This window comes from Macrotis lagotis, chromosome 5, assembly GCF_037893015.1.
Source record: "Macrotis lagotis isolate mMagLag1 chromosome 5, bilby.v1.9.chrom.fasta, whole genome shotgun sequence".
Taxonomy (NCBI): Eukaryota; Metazoa; Chordata; class Mammalia; order Peramelemorphia; family Peramelidae; genus Macrotis; species Macrotis lagotis.
The window spans coordinates 19,665,295-19,681,692 of record NC_133662.1 but is presented as its reverse complement, the minus strand read 5'-3'; the positions used below and the strand labels follow the sequence as shown (position 1 = coordinate 19,681,692).

Sequence of the window (16,398 nt, the reverse complement as noted above, 5' to 3'; positions counted from 1 at the left end):
ACTTCTGACTACTGATGGCCAGGATTCTTAGTCCTATCCTACACTGTGTTTTAATGGATCGTGGAATGTTATAGTTCAAAGGAACCTTTGAGATCCACTTAACCTAACATGTCCCTCATTTTAAAGGAGGAGAAATAAAGCCCCCCCCCCCAAAATGCAGGTGATCTGTCCAAGATCACAGTAAATTACAGAATCAGATGTGGGAAAAATGGATTCTACTTGTGTTTAGTCATCATAACAGATCAGTGTGCTTTTTCCTGCCTTGCATGTATTTTTCCAAGAGAAAAGTAGCATTTTTCATCACCTCTTCTTTTTTTTCCAGGAGGGAATTGCATCTCATTGACCATTCAACCTTCGACCTGTGCCCTGAGCCTTGTGAAGACGTGAAACCATCTGCACTGGCCCATCAGCATTGTGGGTTAAGGAGGAGCCCTCAGCCCCCACCATGTATATGTACTCCTCAGCTGTCGAGTAGCTCTAGTGGCCACTCTCAGCCTATCTCAGGGTTTCATTCTTTTTTCCTCACCCTTCTCTTTCCTCCCCCCCTTTATTTTTAATGGTTTTGGTGCCTCTATATTTAGGACCAAGTAGGGAGCCATGGGGGATCAGCAGATGTACAAAGCTAATCATAGCATCCATGGTAATGAGAACCTTTACTACCAACAGCCCCCCCACAGTGCTCTCAGTGGGGGCAATGGGATCAACCACAGCTATGGGGGTACCACGTCAGCAGGGGGTGGCATGGATGCTTCCCAGGCCTCTCCCCTCTCTCCCCACTTCCCCCAGGACTCTCGGGACAGCCTGAGCCTAGCAGCTGGTCCCAAGAACCTTGGTTTGATGGACAGCTCAAGGCAGACAGGTTGGGGGAGCCACACTGGACCCAACAACCACATCCAGCTACGTGGTAGCCTCTCTAACCCAAATGTGATGTGGGGGGCATCTGCTCAGGTAGAGCCTGCTGAAGGCTACCCGTACACCTATGCTCAGTCCAACGACATCCGGGCCCAGAAGATCACTAGCGGTGTCCTCCACAAGTTAGACTCTTTCACCCAGGTGTTTGCCAACCAGAACCTGAGGATCCAGGTCAACAACATGGCCCAGGTGCTCCATAGCCAGTCAGCCGTGATGGACAATAACAATGACAGCGCTCTCCGGCAGCTACTGTCCCAGAAGTCCTCTGAACCTCAGCCGGCGGTGGCACCTTCCGCCCTACCCCCTCGCTACCAGCAGATGTCCCATCAGACCCACTCTGGTTTTGTCAATGGGCCTCCCAAGCCGGTGATGCAGAGTGGGCAGCACCCCTCCCAAACCCATCCATATTATGACTACCAGCAGCAGATGGCCCAGATGCCTGGCCAGGGCAGCCAGCCCATGCAGGGCCAACAGATGCTGCCCCAGTCTATGCCACCGATGCAGCAGGCCCACTACTACCTGCAACAGCCACAGTCGGGGCAGCAGCGGATGTCCATGTCTGACATGCAGCCACAGCAGGGCAGGGCACAGCAGTTGCTGCCCTCGGCTCCCCAGCGGCCCTGCTCCTTACAGTTACCTCATTATTATCCATCCCAGCCCATGATGCCCCAATTGCAGCAGCAGCAGCAGCAGCAGCAGCAGCAGCAGCAGCAGCAGCAGCAACAGCAGCAACAGCAGCAGGTGCAGCTCCAGCCCTCTTCCTATCACCGGGACCCCGGCCCCAAAGCCATGCATGATCCCCACCAGTACACCCAGGAGCAGACCCCTCACCCGGTCCAGCTCATCCAGTTGGGATCGATGCCCCAGTACTTCTACCAGGACCCTCAGTCACAATACAGCCGGCACTTCTACCAGCAGAGCCTCTTGCAGCAGCAGCAGCAGCATCGTGAAAACATACAGCAGAAGAATTATCAGGGTGACCGGCAAGCCCAGGCCTTGATGGGCTCCCATGGTGGGCTGGGGCTCCCTGAGCCAGGGATGGAGGAGATGAACTCAATTGGTAACAGTCTGACCCACAGACCTCTCCTACCACAAGTGGGGATTCACCTCAACAGCAAGGGACCCCCGCACCAGCAGCTGTCTCCTGGCTCTGTATGGTCCCAGGTAACCCCATGAATCTAGTTTTTATAGGGTAGGAGTGTGAATTGGGAGTCAGAGTGGTAGCAGAGGGGTGTGTGTGTGTGTGTGTGTGTGTGTGTGTGTGTGTGTGTGTGTGTATTGTGTATTGTGTGTAGTGTGTGTATGTGTAGAGCTTTTCAGCTTCTTGTTGTCATTATACAGCCCAATTCAGTTTATAGAATCATAGTTAGAACTGGAAGGGTGCTTAGTGTAGGTGGCCCAATGGATCAGAGTTAAATCTGTCCTGAGACACTTGCTCAGTGATCCTGTACTTCAAACCCGTTTGCCTCAGTTTCCTTCTTCTGTAAAATGAGTTAGTGAAGGAAATAGCAAACCACTTCAGTATCTCAGCCAAAGAAACAACGAATAAGATCACAAAGAAGATGTGATTGAAACAACTGAACAACATCAAAGGGATCTTAGAGATTGTTTACCCCATATTTATCCCATATCCCAACCCCATCATGTGCAGTTGAGGAAACAATAGCAACCGCTACAACTAATGTTTATGTGATATTTACAGTATGTTAGGTGCTGCCCTAAGCACTATGCAATTATTATCTCATTTGCTCCTCACAACAATCCTGAGAAGTAGATGTAGGTTTTACAAATGAAGAACTGAATCAAACAGAATTAAGTGACTTGCCCATTTTCCCCCAGCTAGAATCTTAGGCTGCATTTGAACTCAGGTCTTCCTGACTCCAGGTCCAGTGCTTGTGCCACTGTGCCACCTGGCTGCCAGGTCACCCATCAAATAAAGGGGAGAGGTGAGAGTTGATCCCAAATCTGGCAGTCTGTCTACTGTACATATAGAGATATAAGATCACAGATCTAGAGCTGGAAGGGTTCTCAGAACCCATCTAGTCTAATCCCCCTTATTTATGGAGGAGAAAATGGAGGTCCACATCAAAAGTAGGGCTTGAACCTAGGGCTTATTGACTCCAAACTCAATCCACCTTGCCATGCTCCCTTGTTAATTAAAGTCTGCTATTCACAGACAGGTTTCATCTTAATGATCACAAGTCTCAATTCATGCTTAGTGGTTATAACTGAATACTGGGTGTCTGAATAAATAGCTTTGAGCTGCCTGTAGGTAAAGACGACCTAGGATGATTCCACCCACATAGAATTGAAAGACAAATTCCTATTTGAGCCTTGTCACTTATTAACAGCTACATCTAGCCAAACTCATTTATTCCTCTGTAGAATGAGAGAATTGAGCAAGAGTCACCTTCTGTGATTTTAGGCACACTTAGTTGACTAATAAATGGCTTGACTTTATGACATTGGTAGGAAGAGAGAAAGGAGGAGGGATGTGATCTAGTTCTGAAAAAGTTCTATACCTGAAAATATTCCCTTCCCCTTCTTAGAGTTATAAGAAAATGGGGGAGGGACAGTTGATGTCTTAAAACAAAATAGCAGCCAAACTGTTCCAATAGCAGGAGACTGAATGGCAATCCCATTCCTGATGCTTGGAATTCTGTTTAAGCTTCCACCTCTGGAACCTGTACACTCATTCTCTATCTGCCTCAATTTCCTCAACTGTAAAATCAGGGTAATAGTAGCACCTACTTCCTAGGGTTCTTGAGAGAACCAGATGAGACAGACAGAAATTGAGTGTCCAGGGTCACCCCCTGGTAAGGGTCTAAGGCTAGATTTGAATTCAGGTCTCCCCGACATCAGATCTAACATTTTATCTAATACACCTCAAATTCTTCTTATTTTTGCAAAGCATTGGGGGTGGGGTCAAGTGACTTGCTCAAGGTCACACAGCTAGGTAATTATTAAGTGTCCAAGATCAGATTTGAACTCGGGTCCACCTGACTCTATTCACTATACCACCTAGCTGCCCCTCAAATTCTTAATATTTTTGAGTCCAAAAGAATTTGTGACAATTAAATGTCATATTTCCTGGCTTCTTAAATTAAATAGAGGTGAGAACATGGTTAGAGTTGAGGTGGGATACAGATGTGAGGTATCCATCTCTTAGTGAATTGTGTTTTATTTTTATTTAGAAAATACCTTGAGGGTAAGGGCAATATTATTCAAGATAGGATAGTTGGAACTAAAAATTATTGGAAGAGGGTGGTGGACAATATAAACAGGGTGAATGCCTATGTTCTAAAAGGAAGATGCAAATAGGTGCTCTGGTGCTTTGGTACTCTGGTTTCCCCTTCCATCATAAACATATATTCATATTCTCTTTGTCTCTCTCTCCTTTTCATCCCTCTTCTTTCTCCTTTTTTTTTTTCCTGTTCTGTGCTTTTCAAAACTAAGATGCATCTCTCTGATGGCCGAGCCCAGCCACTGTCTCCTGATCCAAGGTAAGGTGAATGCTCAGAATTCCACCCTGGAAACATATTGGAGACTTCAAGACAGGAGTAGGGGAGAGGCCTGGGTCATCCCAGATGATTTATTTCTTAAATGGCACTCAACTTCATAGGGAAGTTTCTGATGAAGAAAAAAATATATATACTGTATAGTCATAGTAATAATAGCTCCAATTCATATAGTTATTTGTGGTTTATAAAACCCTTTATGTAGATTATTTCATTTGATCCTGAAAGCATTATGTTCCATTCTCATTTTATAGATGAGTAAAAAGGATCAGAGAGATTTAAATATCTTGGCTGAGGTCTCATAGCTAGTAAATTATCTGAGACAAGATTCAAACCCACATTTTCCTAACTCTAAAAGTTAACTAGTCATGAATCAGCAGACATTCACCGAATACCTGTTAATGTGCTAGTTACTGTAAGACTTACAAAAGAAGATGTATCTCCCTCTAGAAATAACTTACAGTCTACCAAGATGAAAGCCAGGACAGCAGAGAACGAAGTGTTAAAATATATATTATAGGTAAAGAAGTGCCAAAGGATTTTAAAAAAGGGAGATTCTGCTATTAGGCTGGAGTCCTCTTCAGGAAGCAGTTAGGACTTGAGCTGTTTCCTGAAGACTAGGATGGACTCCAGATAGGTTGAGAAAACCTAAATAGTGGAGTTCTGGGATTAATAGTGACATTTAATTTCAAATCATGTCAGAGTTTATGTAATTCCTACATGAATAGGGTTGAACTCTTCTGTATTTTGAAGGTCTGCTTTCTGTAAAATAGAGATAATAACTTGGAGTGTGAGGAGAGGGAAAGGGATAAAATAAGCAGTCCACTTGTAAGCTAAAAAAGGACCAAAGTATTTACCAGTTGGTCACTACCTTACCTTTCCTTCACAATGTGCCTGTGAGTTCTCTCTCTCCTTACCCTCTCTCCATCTGTTCTCTGGACAGTGTTCAGCCTACAGGGGTATTTGGGGAGCAGCTCGATGCTAAGACATGTTCCATCTGCTTCAAGGAGTTCAAGAGCCTACCTGCCCTGAATGGACATATGAGGTCTCATGGAGGCATGCGAGCCTCCCCCAGCTTCAAACAGGTAAGGGCCAGATGGCAAGGGGGGGAGGTGGCAAGCGCGCTTTCCCTTTCCCTCCCAGGCTGATGTGCGCCGCTTCCTGTGCTTGCCTGCCATTCAAATGAGTGTTGTGTCTCTGAGAATTCAGCCTCACCTGGAGCAGTTAAAGACACCCCCCACACCTTTGTGGTTGTCAGACCTTAGGCAGACAGGGTTTGAGTTTATCTGTCTTTTCTGCTGACGGCCTTGCACAAGGCACCCAAACTGGCAATGTTGATTGTATTATTTTAATACAATCTTATTTGTATCTCCAGTGCTTAGTACTGTGTCTAGTACTTAGTAAAATGTTTCTTAAATTGAATTGACTGGATGAAGATTAAGAATGGATTCGTCCATCTAAAAAAAAATCATCATGATATGGTAAAAATTGATTTAATCCAGGTCCAGATTCATCCAAGGAATGAAAAAAATATCACCATGATATGGTTTAGCTCAGATTCTCTCAACCAGAACTCTGTTCCCCAATGTTTCTGTATCTATATTATAGGAATGAGAGATGTCTGTGATGAGAGCTCTGGGATACTCCAAGGTTTGCAGTGCTTTCTGGTAGTTTGAAAACAAATTAGGAGTAGCTACTTGACACCCTGGATAGAAAAACCAGTCCTGGAGTCAGAAGGACCTGAGTTCAAATGTGACCTAAGATTCTTAATAATTACCTAGTTGTGTGACCTTGGGCAAGTCATTTAACCCCATTGCCTTACTAAAACCAAAGAAAAAAGAAAACAAATTAGATTATATTCAGTCCCCTGTAAGTTTTAAAGGTTGGTATATTTTGCCTAGATTCTAACACAGGTTATAGCATATAATATTGTATATATTATATATAATATATTAATTATATATATAATATAATATATACATATGGTGTGTGTGTGTATATATATATATACATATATATATATATATATGTATGTATATTACACTCAATGGCTTTCTAAGCAAAATATTTGATGGTGAAGCAAACCCTGTTTTTTGCCTACACAAATTAAAAGAATACTTGGTGGTTTTCTTTGTCTTTACTGAGCACCTATAACTTCAGAATGCTTCTTGTTTTCCTTCCCATCTCTCTTCCCAGTAGTAGAAGCAAATATTACTCTCCTCATTTTATAAATGAGGAAACTCAGTCTCAGAGAAGTTAAGGGAAGGCCTATAGATGCCATCCTCCTGAAACTTTGAAAAGAAAAGAGAAGCACCTTCCCTGGTGAGGGCTCTTCTGGGACCAGGGATCAAAGGCTTTAATTGTCTGTGTAGGAGGAAGGAGAGAAGGCTCTGCAGCTCCAGCCACCTCCACCACCCCAGCAGCAGCAGCAGCCGCTGCCACCAGCGCCACCACCGCCGCCACCTCTGCCGCTACCGCCCCAGTCGCAGCTCCCTCCTGAGGTGGAAAACCCCCTTCCTATCGTCATGCCCGTGTCTGTCCCTGTCAAGCTTCTCTCGCCTGAGCCCAGCCCACAGGTCATCACCAACAACATCACTGCCGCCAGAGACAAGCCGGCCAGCTCCATGTCGGACGACGAGATGCCCGTTCTCGTGAGGATGACCCTCTCTCCCCCGAATTCACCCAAAGTGGCTGCCCCCTGTGCACCCTCTGTGAGTTGCTGCTCTCTCTTCCACCCTGATTGCAAGGGTGAAAATATCTTTGCTTTCTTGGAGAGGAGGGAATGGCTTTCCCAAAGAAGGTACTCTGGACCACTGCCTCATACTATGGACCTGCTCTGTCTTCCCTTTCCTGAGCAGAAAGAGATGGTAGGAGTCTTGTGGCCCTCATGTAATTTTCTTTCTCTGTGTAGTCCTCAGAACTTAATAATCTACCTGAGGGGAAAAAAATCTAAATGAATAACAGCTCAGACTGATTGCTGGCATCCTTGGTAATACCTACAGAGCCATCTGTCTCTTTGGAGACCTACATTTTCAATATCTTGAACTTCTCCAGAAAGCAAAGATCTTTGTTTTTCTGCTTGCTGCTGTTGTGATTTTTTTTCTCCCTTTCTTTCTCTTTCTCTCTCCCCTATAATCCATGTGCCTGTTTGTCTGTCTGTCTGTTGGCAGCTCCACCCATGCAGCTTAACTCCAGAGGGAAGAGACTCCTTTCTGGAAACCAAGCACAGTTCTGATCTCAAAGATGCCCCAAGAGCTTACCCAGCCCTTCTTCTCCCCTACTCCTCTTCATTTATCCTGCATCTGAACAGGGTGGCTGAGGGATGTTCTTAGCATTGGGTGCTCAAATGAATGGCTATTGAGGAGAATAAGGGTTGTGGTTTGGCAGGGTTAGTCAGTCGTAACAGAAACAGTGAGGGGAGCCAGAAAAATCCTTCCATTTGCTTAAGTCTATAGGCACCAGAGAAATACAGACCAATGAGAGCCTCAGTCAGTGTAAGTATTCACTTAGAATAGTAGGAGATCCATGGGTTGTCAGGCAAAGGGAAGTAAGGATTGTAAGGAAACACCTTGTTATAGAAGAGGGATCCCTCTCTCTCTCATGCACATTTTAAAGAGGATGGGGAGCCTTACATGAGCCATCTTCAAATTTAAAGTGCTTTGCCAACCTTAAAGCTCTGTTATTATTGATATGATGAAGCTCTGTATACTCCTGCTTCTGCCTTCCATCATCACTCTCTCTTCCCTTTTCTTTTTCTCTTTCCCTCTCCCCAAGAGCTATTTACCTTAGAGGACTGTTAGGTATAGTTAATATTAGCTAACATTTATATAGCTCTTTGGGCAATTAGGTGTTGACAGTTAAACTGGAATACCGGATCTAAAGTCAGAAAGACTCCTTTTCCTAAAATCAAATCAGACCTCAGACACTAGCTAGGTGACCTTGGTCAAGTCACTTAACCTTGTTTGCCTCAGTTTCCTGATCTGTAAAATGAACTAGAGAAGGAAGTGGCAAGCCTCTCTGGTATCTTTGCCAAGAAAACCCCAAATGAGGTCATGAAGAGTTAGACACAACTGAAAACAACTAAGCAACAATACAGGTTGTTTAAGGTTTACAAAGAACTTAATATATGTAAAATCTCATATGAAACCTATGTATGGATTCTTTTATTATTTCCATTTTCCAGATGAAGCAGCTTGGGCTCAGGGTAGTTAAGCTAATTATATTTGGCTAGCACGTCTGATGTAAGCATCAAACCCAGGCCTTCCTGACACAGGTGTGATACTGCCTTGAATATAGCATCGTGGCTACCTCCCTCCATCAAGGTTCAGTTCTCCCCCTCAAGATTTTTCCATTCTAATAGAGTCCGTTGTGCCTGTTCTAGTATCACAGAATATCAGCTCTGGATGAGACCTCAGAGATCAGTTGTCCAGTCCTCCTTATTTTGGCTTTTTTTTTTTTTGAGGTTTTTGCTAGGCAATGGGGTTAAGTGGCTTGCCCAAGGCCACACAGCTAGGTAATTATTAAGTGTCTGAGACCGGATCCAGGTACTCCTGACTCCAGGGCAGGTGCTTTATCCACTGCACCACCTAGCTGCCCCCAGTCCCCCTCATTTTGTAAAAGAGGAACTTGATGTGGCAATATGGTGTGACTCAAGTTTAAAAATTAACTATGTAGCAAGGCAGTCCTAGAACTCAGATCTTGTCATTCTAACCCATGCCTTCAGGGAACCCACAATATAAGAGAGATGCCTAATCAAGAAGCAGAGGAGTCATTAGGTGGATAAGGAAAAATATGTATTATTCAAGATGTCATGAAATAGAATAGTCATTGAAGGGTGAAAATCTTAAGTCCTGTGGGGTGGGAGAAAGTAAAAATATAAAAGGATAAACTCAATTAATTGGATTTAATAATGAAAAACTTCCTGGATCCCAGAAGAATAATGGTATAATTGAGAAAACACTTAATCTTGAGTCAGGACCTGGCTTCAAATATTGCTGTGTGTACTTGGTTTGGGCCTCAGTTTCTTTATCTGTAAAATGGAGAGGTTGAATTAGATCATCTCAGAGATTCCTTCTAGCTCTGTTGCTGTAGTCCTATCATTTCAACAGAATTTAGAAGCTAGGAGAGAAGGCTTTTGGTGGAGTGGGGGTGGGGGTTCAGTGCTCAAAGCTTATATATGGGAACAAATAATTATCTGTAGGAAATGTGATATAGTGAAAAAAAACCTCCTGGATTGGAAGTCACAGAATCCCAAGTTTAGGTCCAATATCTTCTGAGTGGGTGACACTGAAGAAGTCAATTCTCTCTTAGCTTCTGTTGACTCAAATAGGAAATACAAGGTTAGGACTAAATGGTCTCCAAAGTCCCATACATTTCTAAGTCTATAATTTTTTTCAATGATTCGATATTCTATAACATGGAGGGGTGATACCATATGAGGTCTCAGACTCTTTTCAGCCCTAAACTTTAATGACTCAATGATCATATGACCTCTCCCTCCCCTCTCCAAGAACATATCCACCTCTGTTGTTCCAGGATTCTATGATGGGGATGACCTACTCTATCAATCTGTGATCTTTCTGTGGGTGGAGGATCATACCTCCCCCATTCTAAATCTAGCTTCTTTTCTTTTGCACTAATGAATAGGGAAGCAGCCTTCCTTGGCTACAGTATAAAATCAGCCCTGGATTTGGAGGAGGGAGGGAGGAAAATGGGAGGGACCACAGTTAGAGGGGAGGGCCTATCATATAAGCCTGTGAGCCAGAATTTAGATCTAAGTCAGGAGGGTAACCATGGGTATAACCACATGGGATTTGCCTATATCATGTACGCACAAGCATAGAATGATTAAAAATATACATAAGAACAAAATTCAGACTTTCCGAATTTGTTCCCTCTAGGGCTTTCCCTTCCCTCATTTTCCTCTGCTCTTGATTGCTTCCTTTCCCACTGACTCTCATTGCTCCTGTCTTGTGTGGCACACTTGGGAGTCCCCTTAGAGGGGCAGCTCTGTCCTCAAGGCTCCCTCAAGGGAATTTGGGTGAGGGGAGTAGAATGTTTGGGGAATGATTGGAGTCTGATGAGGAAGTAGTCTTTCAAGGGTAATAATGAGTCTTCTTTCTGTTGTCCTCTGTATAGCCAATTTGAGGGCAAAGGCAGATACAGTCACCCTAGATTTAATATTCCCTATATTCAAAATAAGAACAAGGAGATAATATTTACTATTCTAATGTCCTGAGATCAAAATGACCATTGAAAATTATGTGGTAGTTATGCCTATTCATAATATTCACTATCAAGGGGATTGGAAAGGAGAGGAAAGAGAAAAATGTGGAACTCAAAATCTTACAAAAATGAATACTGGGAAAAAGTGAATGTTGAAAATTATCTTTGCATGTGGTTGGAATAATAAATTAATTTTAAAAATCCCACAATTATATGGATAGAGCATAGACCCTACTTTGGAGAGACCAGAACTTTACAAACCTGAATTACTTTAATTTTATACTAGCCTGAGATCTGAAGAGGCAGTTAAGTGGCTCAGATAGAATGCTGGGCCTGGAGAGAGGGAGAAGACTTGAGTTCAGTTTTGGCCTCAGACACTCACTAACTGCTGTTATCCTGAGCAAGTCTCTTGATTTGCCTTAATTCACTGGAGAAGGAAATGTCAAATCACTCCAGTATCCCTGCCAAGAAATAAATCCCCATATGGGACCACAAAGAGTCAGAAGTGACTAAATAGCCGAACAAGCCTGAGATCTTAAAGGAGTGCAAGTGTCTAGCAAAGAGAGGGCAGGAAGGCATTGTATTTAGAGACAAAGATGTAGATAATCTGGTGTTGGGCTTCAGAGATTCTCAGAATTGACTTTTCCAGGAATCTCAGATGTAGCCTATTTTAATGGCAGCTCAGAAAGGATGACTTTGTAAACTCATATACTTGGGAGCAGAAAAGCTTAAAATTGAACCCAGATTTTTGGACTCTCAGGACTCTCTATACTATTCTGCTGTAGCTTCCCTCCCGATTGGAGGAAAGGCAGAGTTTTGGAAAAAGCTGAGTGGAACAGGCAGGATACAAAAAAAAGTCAAGATATGAAACTTGAAAGTAAAGAGAGTTGTGTTTCTCCTTCCTATCTTTCCTAGTTGACCCCAAGAGAAAAGATTAGAGAACAAACAAATAGAATCCAACCTGAGAGAGATCCCAAAGAATATCTTGTCCAGTGACTTTTTATTGAAAGGAAACTGAGTCCAAGGAAGTGAGGTGACCTGATTAGTCATACAAGTCAGTAAGAAAAGGACTTCCAGACCAGTGAATTTTCCATTGTCTCATACTGCCTGTAATGAAGACTTTCAACAATGATCATCATGTGGGTTTTTACTCGAGTGACCTGAAAAAGGGGCAACTAGGTGACTCAGTGGATAGAACTCTAGTCCTTGAGGTCAGGAGAACCTGAATTCAAACATGACTTAAGCCACTTATTAGCCATGTGACCCTGGACAAGTCATTTAACACCATTGCCTCGAGAAAAAAAAAAGGAGTATGGCCTGGACTTTCTCTGTGGGAGGTGTGTATGCAAATGTCCTAGGAGTCTCTATACAGCTGCTCTGACAGATCTTCCTAAATGGATTGAATGGCCTCATGATTTTTTTCCTGCTCCATAGTTAATGAAAAAGAATCGCTAAACCATTTCTGTTTTCTTTGGGCATGTCATACATTTACATAATACATGTCTCAATATCTGTCTCTCTGTGTAGCATATTCCCTTTCCTTATTATACTTGGCCTCAGGCTAATAGGAAACAAAAACTAGGACTACCTAAAGGAAAACTGCTTATTCCTAAAAATTGTCCCCAGATGTTTCTCCAGAGAAGGGGCTGTTATTTTGGCCTTCTTTGAACTTGCATACCTAATGCTGGTCTGGCACATAGTGGGTAGTTAATAAATACAGGCTGATTGTTGAGTCACCAAGTGGAAATGATGGGGGGTATCAAGGGGCTGAGACCATTGTTAGATAGTCACACCTAAGCATCTTACTTCATCCTATGGGGGGTGGGTGGTAGGTAATAGGGAGCTCAGTAAGGTTCTAAAGGAGGAAATAACTGTGTCTAGTGAGGTAGGGACACAATCACACATATACATACACACACAGTCTCTCTTCCCACTCTCTCTCTCTCTCTCTCTCTCTCTCTCTCTCTCTCTCACACACACACACACACACACACACACACACACACACACACACACACACTCTTCTACTTTGGGTGCCTTCATTTAATCTGTCTATTTTTCTCCCCTGTGAAAATGATGGAGAATTTTAGGATACTTTGCAGCTGAAGTTCACTCAGCAGATGGGAATGTAGTGATAAGAACCAAAGAATTTGAATTTATAACCCTTTTTTCTCACACCCATTGCTCCTGCCACTCCCATCCTCCTTCTCCCCCCCCCCAACTTTTTATATTTTACCCAAACCTGGTTCTCTTCCTTGGCCAAGCCAAAAGGGCTTATTCTCAGGGTTCAACTTTCTAACCCCTGGGAGTGGTGAATGCGGTTTTGTGGAGCATGAGGGGAAGGTGGGGTGCAAAAAAAGAGATGACACGTCCCCTTCAGACCACTGGAAACAATGTGCATGAGTTGGAGAATTCATCCAAGTAATAAATATTTGAAATGAACTCACCTTGCCTTTTAGGAAATTCCCAAAAAGCATCAGCCAGGAATGGCCAGAACTGAAGAATATTTTAAGCCCACCCAGGACAAGAAGAAATATCGTCACCGTCCAGAACCACTCTTCATCCCCCCTCCCTCCTTTAACCTGAACACCTCCTCTTACTCAGCCGCCACCTTGTATCAGAGCCAGCTGCGATCCCCCCGAATCCTCGGGGATCACCTCCTGGATCCTGCTCATGAGCTGCCTCCCTACACACCCCCACCCATGCTGAGCCCTGTCCGGCAGGGTTCTGGCCTCTTCAGCAATGTCATCAGCACCTCCTCCCACAGCGGCCCCCACCCGCAGTTGCCGCTCACTCCTTTGACACCTACACCCAGAGTGCTTCTATGCAGATCAAGTAAGTAACAGCTTTGAAATCCTCCTGATATCTGGGTCATTATCAGAGTCCTTGATAAAGCACCACTCTGTTGGTGCTGGATTGTCATATGAAGAGTTTCACATCTGTGAACCCCACTTCTAAGAGTTTATAGCCTTAAATAAAGATATAGTGACTTGAAAGAAACATGAGAGTCGAATAAATTCTCCTTCAGGATTAATTATTGTATGTAACAGGGTAATTACATCCTTTGGTGGTATTTAAAGTGGGACTGTGAGAATCTTGTGGTCAGGAAAGCTTGAGTCCAGGTAAACTTCCTACAATTTCACAAGGCACTTGACTGATCAGACAGAGATGGACTGGGCAGGCTTCAGCAAGGGAGGGTACCTTCACTGGTAGTGGTGATTTTTCAAGATTCATTTATTATTCCTTCTATGTGGGGATACCTTTCTCTGTTAAACCTCTGCATCTCTTCTGTAGTTTACTGACTTAGCAACCTGGGCTATTAAGAGGTTAAGTGACTTGTCCAGGATAAACTTCCTACAATTTCACAAGACACTTGACTGATCAGACAGAGATGGACTGGGCAGGCTGCAGCAAGGGAGGGTACCTTCACTGGTAGTGGTGATTTTTCAAGATTCATTTATTTTTCCTTCTATGTGGGGATACCTTTCCTCTGTTAGACCTCTGCATCTCTTCTGTAGTTTACTGACTTAGCAACCTGGGCTATTAAGAGGTTAAGTGACTTGTCTAGGATCACCAAGTCAGCATGTATGAATAGCAGGACTTGAGGCACAGTCTTACTCACTCCTGGGCCTGTGAGTGACCCACTTGCTTCTCCACTTTGTCCACGAATGGGGAAAATATTAAAATTGATGAAATAATGGAAATGCTGTTTGAGTTTCTTGGCCAAGGAGGTAGGTGAACTTTCCTGTTTCTTTATCCCCTTCCTTAATGACCTCTGACTTGTATTTCAGACAGCATTGATGGTGGCAACTCAGCACTCACACCAGGCCTTGGGGAACAGCCGTTGGACATTGAACCGTAAGCAAAACTTGTTTATTTATTTTTAAAAAAACCCAACAACCTCATGTACAATAGTAGCCTTGGCCCGAGGTCCTCAAAAGGGAATGAAGTCTCTAGAACAAGGGGAGAATTTGAAAAGGGAGAGAGGTAGAGGAAATAAGCTAAGTGAGTTATCTGCTATCAGATTGTATCAGAGAAAGTACAAGAGATTCTGGCTTTGGTGCTTAAGGGGAAGGGTAGAAACATAGGTAGGCAATACTACAAGATTCTTTTGATTAGTCTAGTTATTGAATTCTAGTACTTCCAACTTTTTTTAAAAAACCCATTTAATGCAAATATAGAATTCTTTTTTCAGAGTCTTTGGTTATCTACTCTCAGAATCCAAATATGCTTCTCTATTCTTCCTTCCTTCCTTCCTTCCTTTTCTCCCTTGCTCCCTTTATATCTCCTTCTCTCTAACCTTTGCAGATTTTGCCCAACCCTAGTGACTCCCCCTTGGCCAAGCCGAAAGGACATACTTAGAATCCAAAACATTATATTTATATTATATATTATATCTTTATATCTTCATATCTTTATATCTGTGTGTATGTGTATTTTCCCTAACAGCATTTCACAATCCTTTGCCAAATGGATCATTTAATCTTAGGTATACTAAAACCACAGCATTTCTAGTCTGGTCATGCTTTTTGAAAAATCAATGAAGTTAATTTCATATGACTTGTTTGGGAACCCATATTAACTTCAAATGGTCCCTTTTTTGCTCTTTTGAGTATTCACAAACCATCTATTTTATGATTATGTTTGAGGATTTCCCTGTGTATTGAACTCCTTAAGCTCATTGGTTTACTATTTCTGAAATCTATTTTTCTTCCCCTTTTTGAAAGAAATCACAAAGAATAGTAGTTTTCTGGAACTGTTGTTCTTCACAATTCCTTGACAATTTTGAGCATTGATGTCCCATTACCAAGTTATTTCATTCCTCTGAGACTCAGGCCTAGAAAGTTACAATTATTTAAAACAACTATGATTTGTTCTCGTTCTCTCTCTCTGTCTGTCTCTCCTCTCCCTTTCTCTCCCCCTCTTCTCCCCCTCCCTTATTCCCCTTTTTTTTATCACATATTTGCTTCCTTCTTCATGTTTGTCTTCAAACAGTGGGGGTGAGTGGAGGGTAAGTATTGGGGGATGTATATATGTATCTCTGTGTGTGTGTGTGTGTGTGTGTGTGTGTGTGTGTGTGTGTGTGTAGTTTTTCCCTTCCAAGTTTTGGATCATTCTCTTCAGTAGAAAAACACAGGAACAAAAATAGTTCAGTAGTTCTGCTTTTTCTCTTGTCATCAGTTAATGTTACACCATCTGCCCCATGCAGTCATTCTTCCTTGTTCTTTTTCTAGTGTCTTAAAAAAAAAATAACTCACTTAGCTTATTTCCTCTACCTCAAACTCTATTTATTCTGGGATTTATTCTTTGTTGGATGTCTGACCCTCTTTTGAATTTACTTTTAATTTTGTGTCTTTCAGCCCACCTTTTTTAACATATCCCTTTAAGATTTGGGCTCAATGGAGAGAGTTCTTTCAGCAGTCTCAACTTATGGGCCTCTCTAGATGTCTTTCTTTTTTTATTCCTTATCTGGGTTACTTATGGTTGGATTGTTGAAATTTGTTTTTGAATGCTTCCTTTTTTGAAACTATTCTAGAATTGAAATGAATATGCTTTCTTGTGCCTCCTAATACTTTGTTTACTGTCCTGAATTCTAAGTTGTTAATGATTATTTTTTTCTTAGAGTTCTGGGTACAGTAGATAGAATGCTGAATTGAGAGTCAGGAAGGCCTGAGTTCGATCCAATCTCAGATACTTATTCATAACAAATCACTAAATCTCTGACTGCCTCAAAGAAGGCATC

General features: G+C 42.7%; 1 protein-coding gene across 16 annotated transcripts in view; it reads left to right on the top strand.

Moving 5' to 3' along the window:
• The window catches only part of TRERF1 (transcriptional regulating factor 1), a 292,412-nt gene that overhangs the window by 237,311 nt on the left and 38,703 nt on the right, over positions 1-16,398 (top strand). For 12 of the 16 annotated variants that reach the window (XM_074236954.1, XM_074236957.1, XM_074236946.1 and 9 more), the window contains 6 exons: positions 323-2,076; positions 4,369-4,415; positions 5,374-5,515; positions 6,803-7,141; positions 13,115-13,490; positions 14,447-14,513. In XM_074236954.1, the coding sequence (XP_074093055.1) occupies positions 598-2,076; positions 4,369-4,415; positions 5,374-5,515; positions 6,803-7,141; positions 13,115-13,490; positions 14,447-14,513 (2,450 nt within the window). In that variant the 5' untranslated portion in view covers positions 323-597. The remainder of the gene's footprint in view (positions 1-322; positions 2,077-4,368; positions 4,416-5,373; positions 5,516-6,802; positions 7,142-13,114; positions 13,491-14,446; positions 14,514-16,398) is intronic. The other 4 variants (XM_074236959.1, XM_074236958.1, XM_074236962.1 and 1 more) reach the window with 2 other exon arrangements.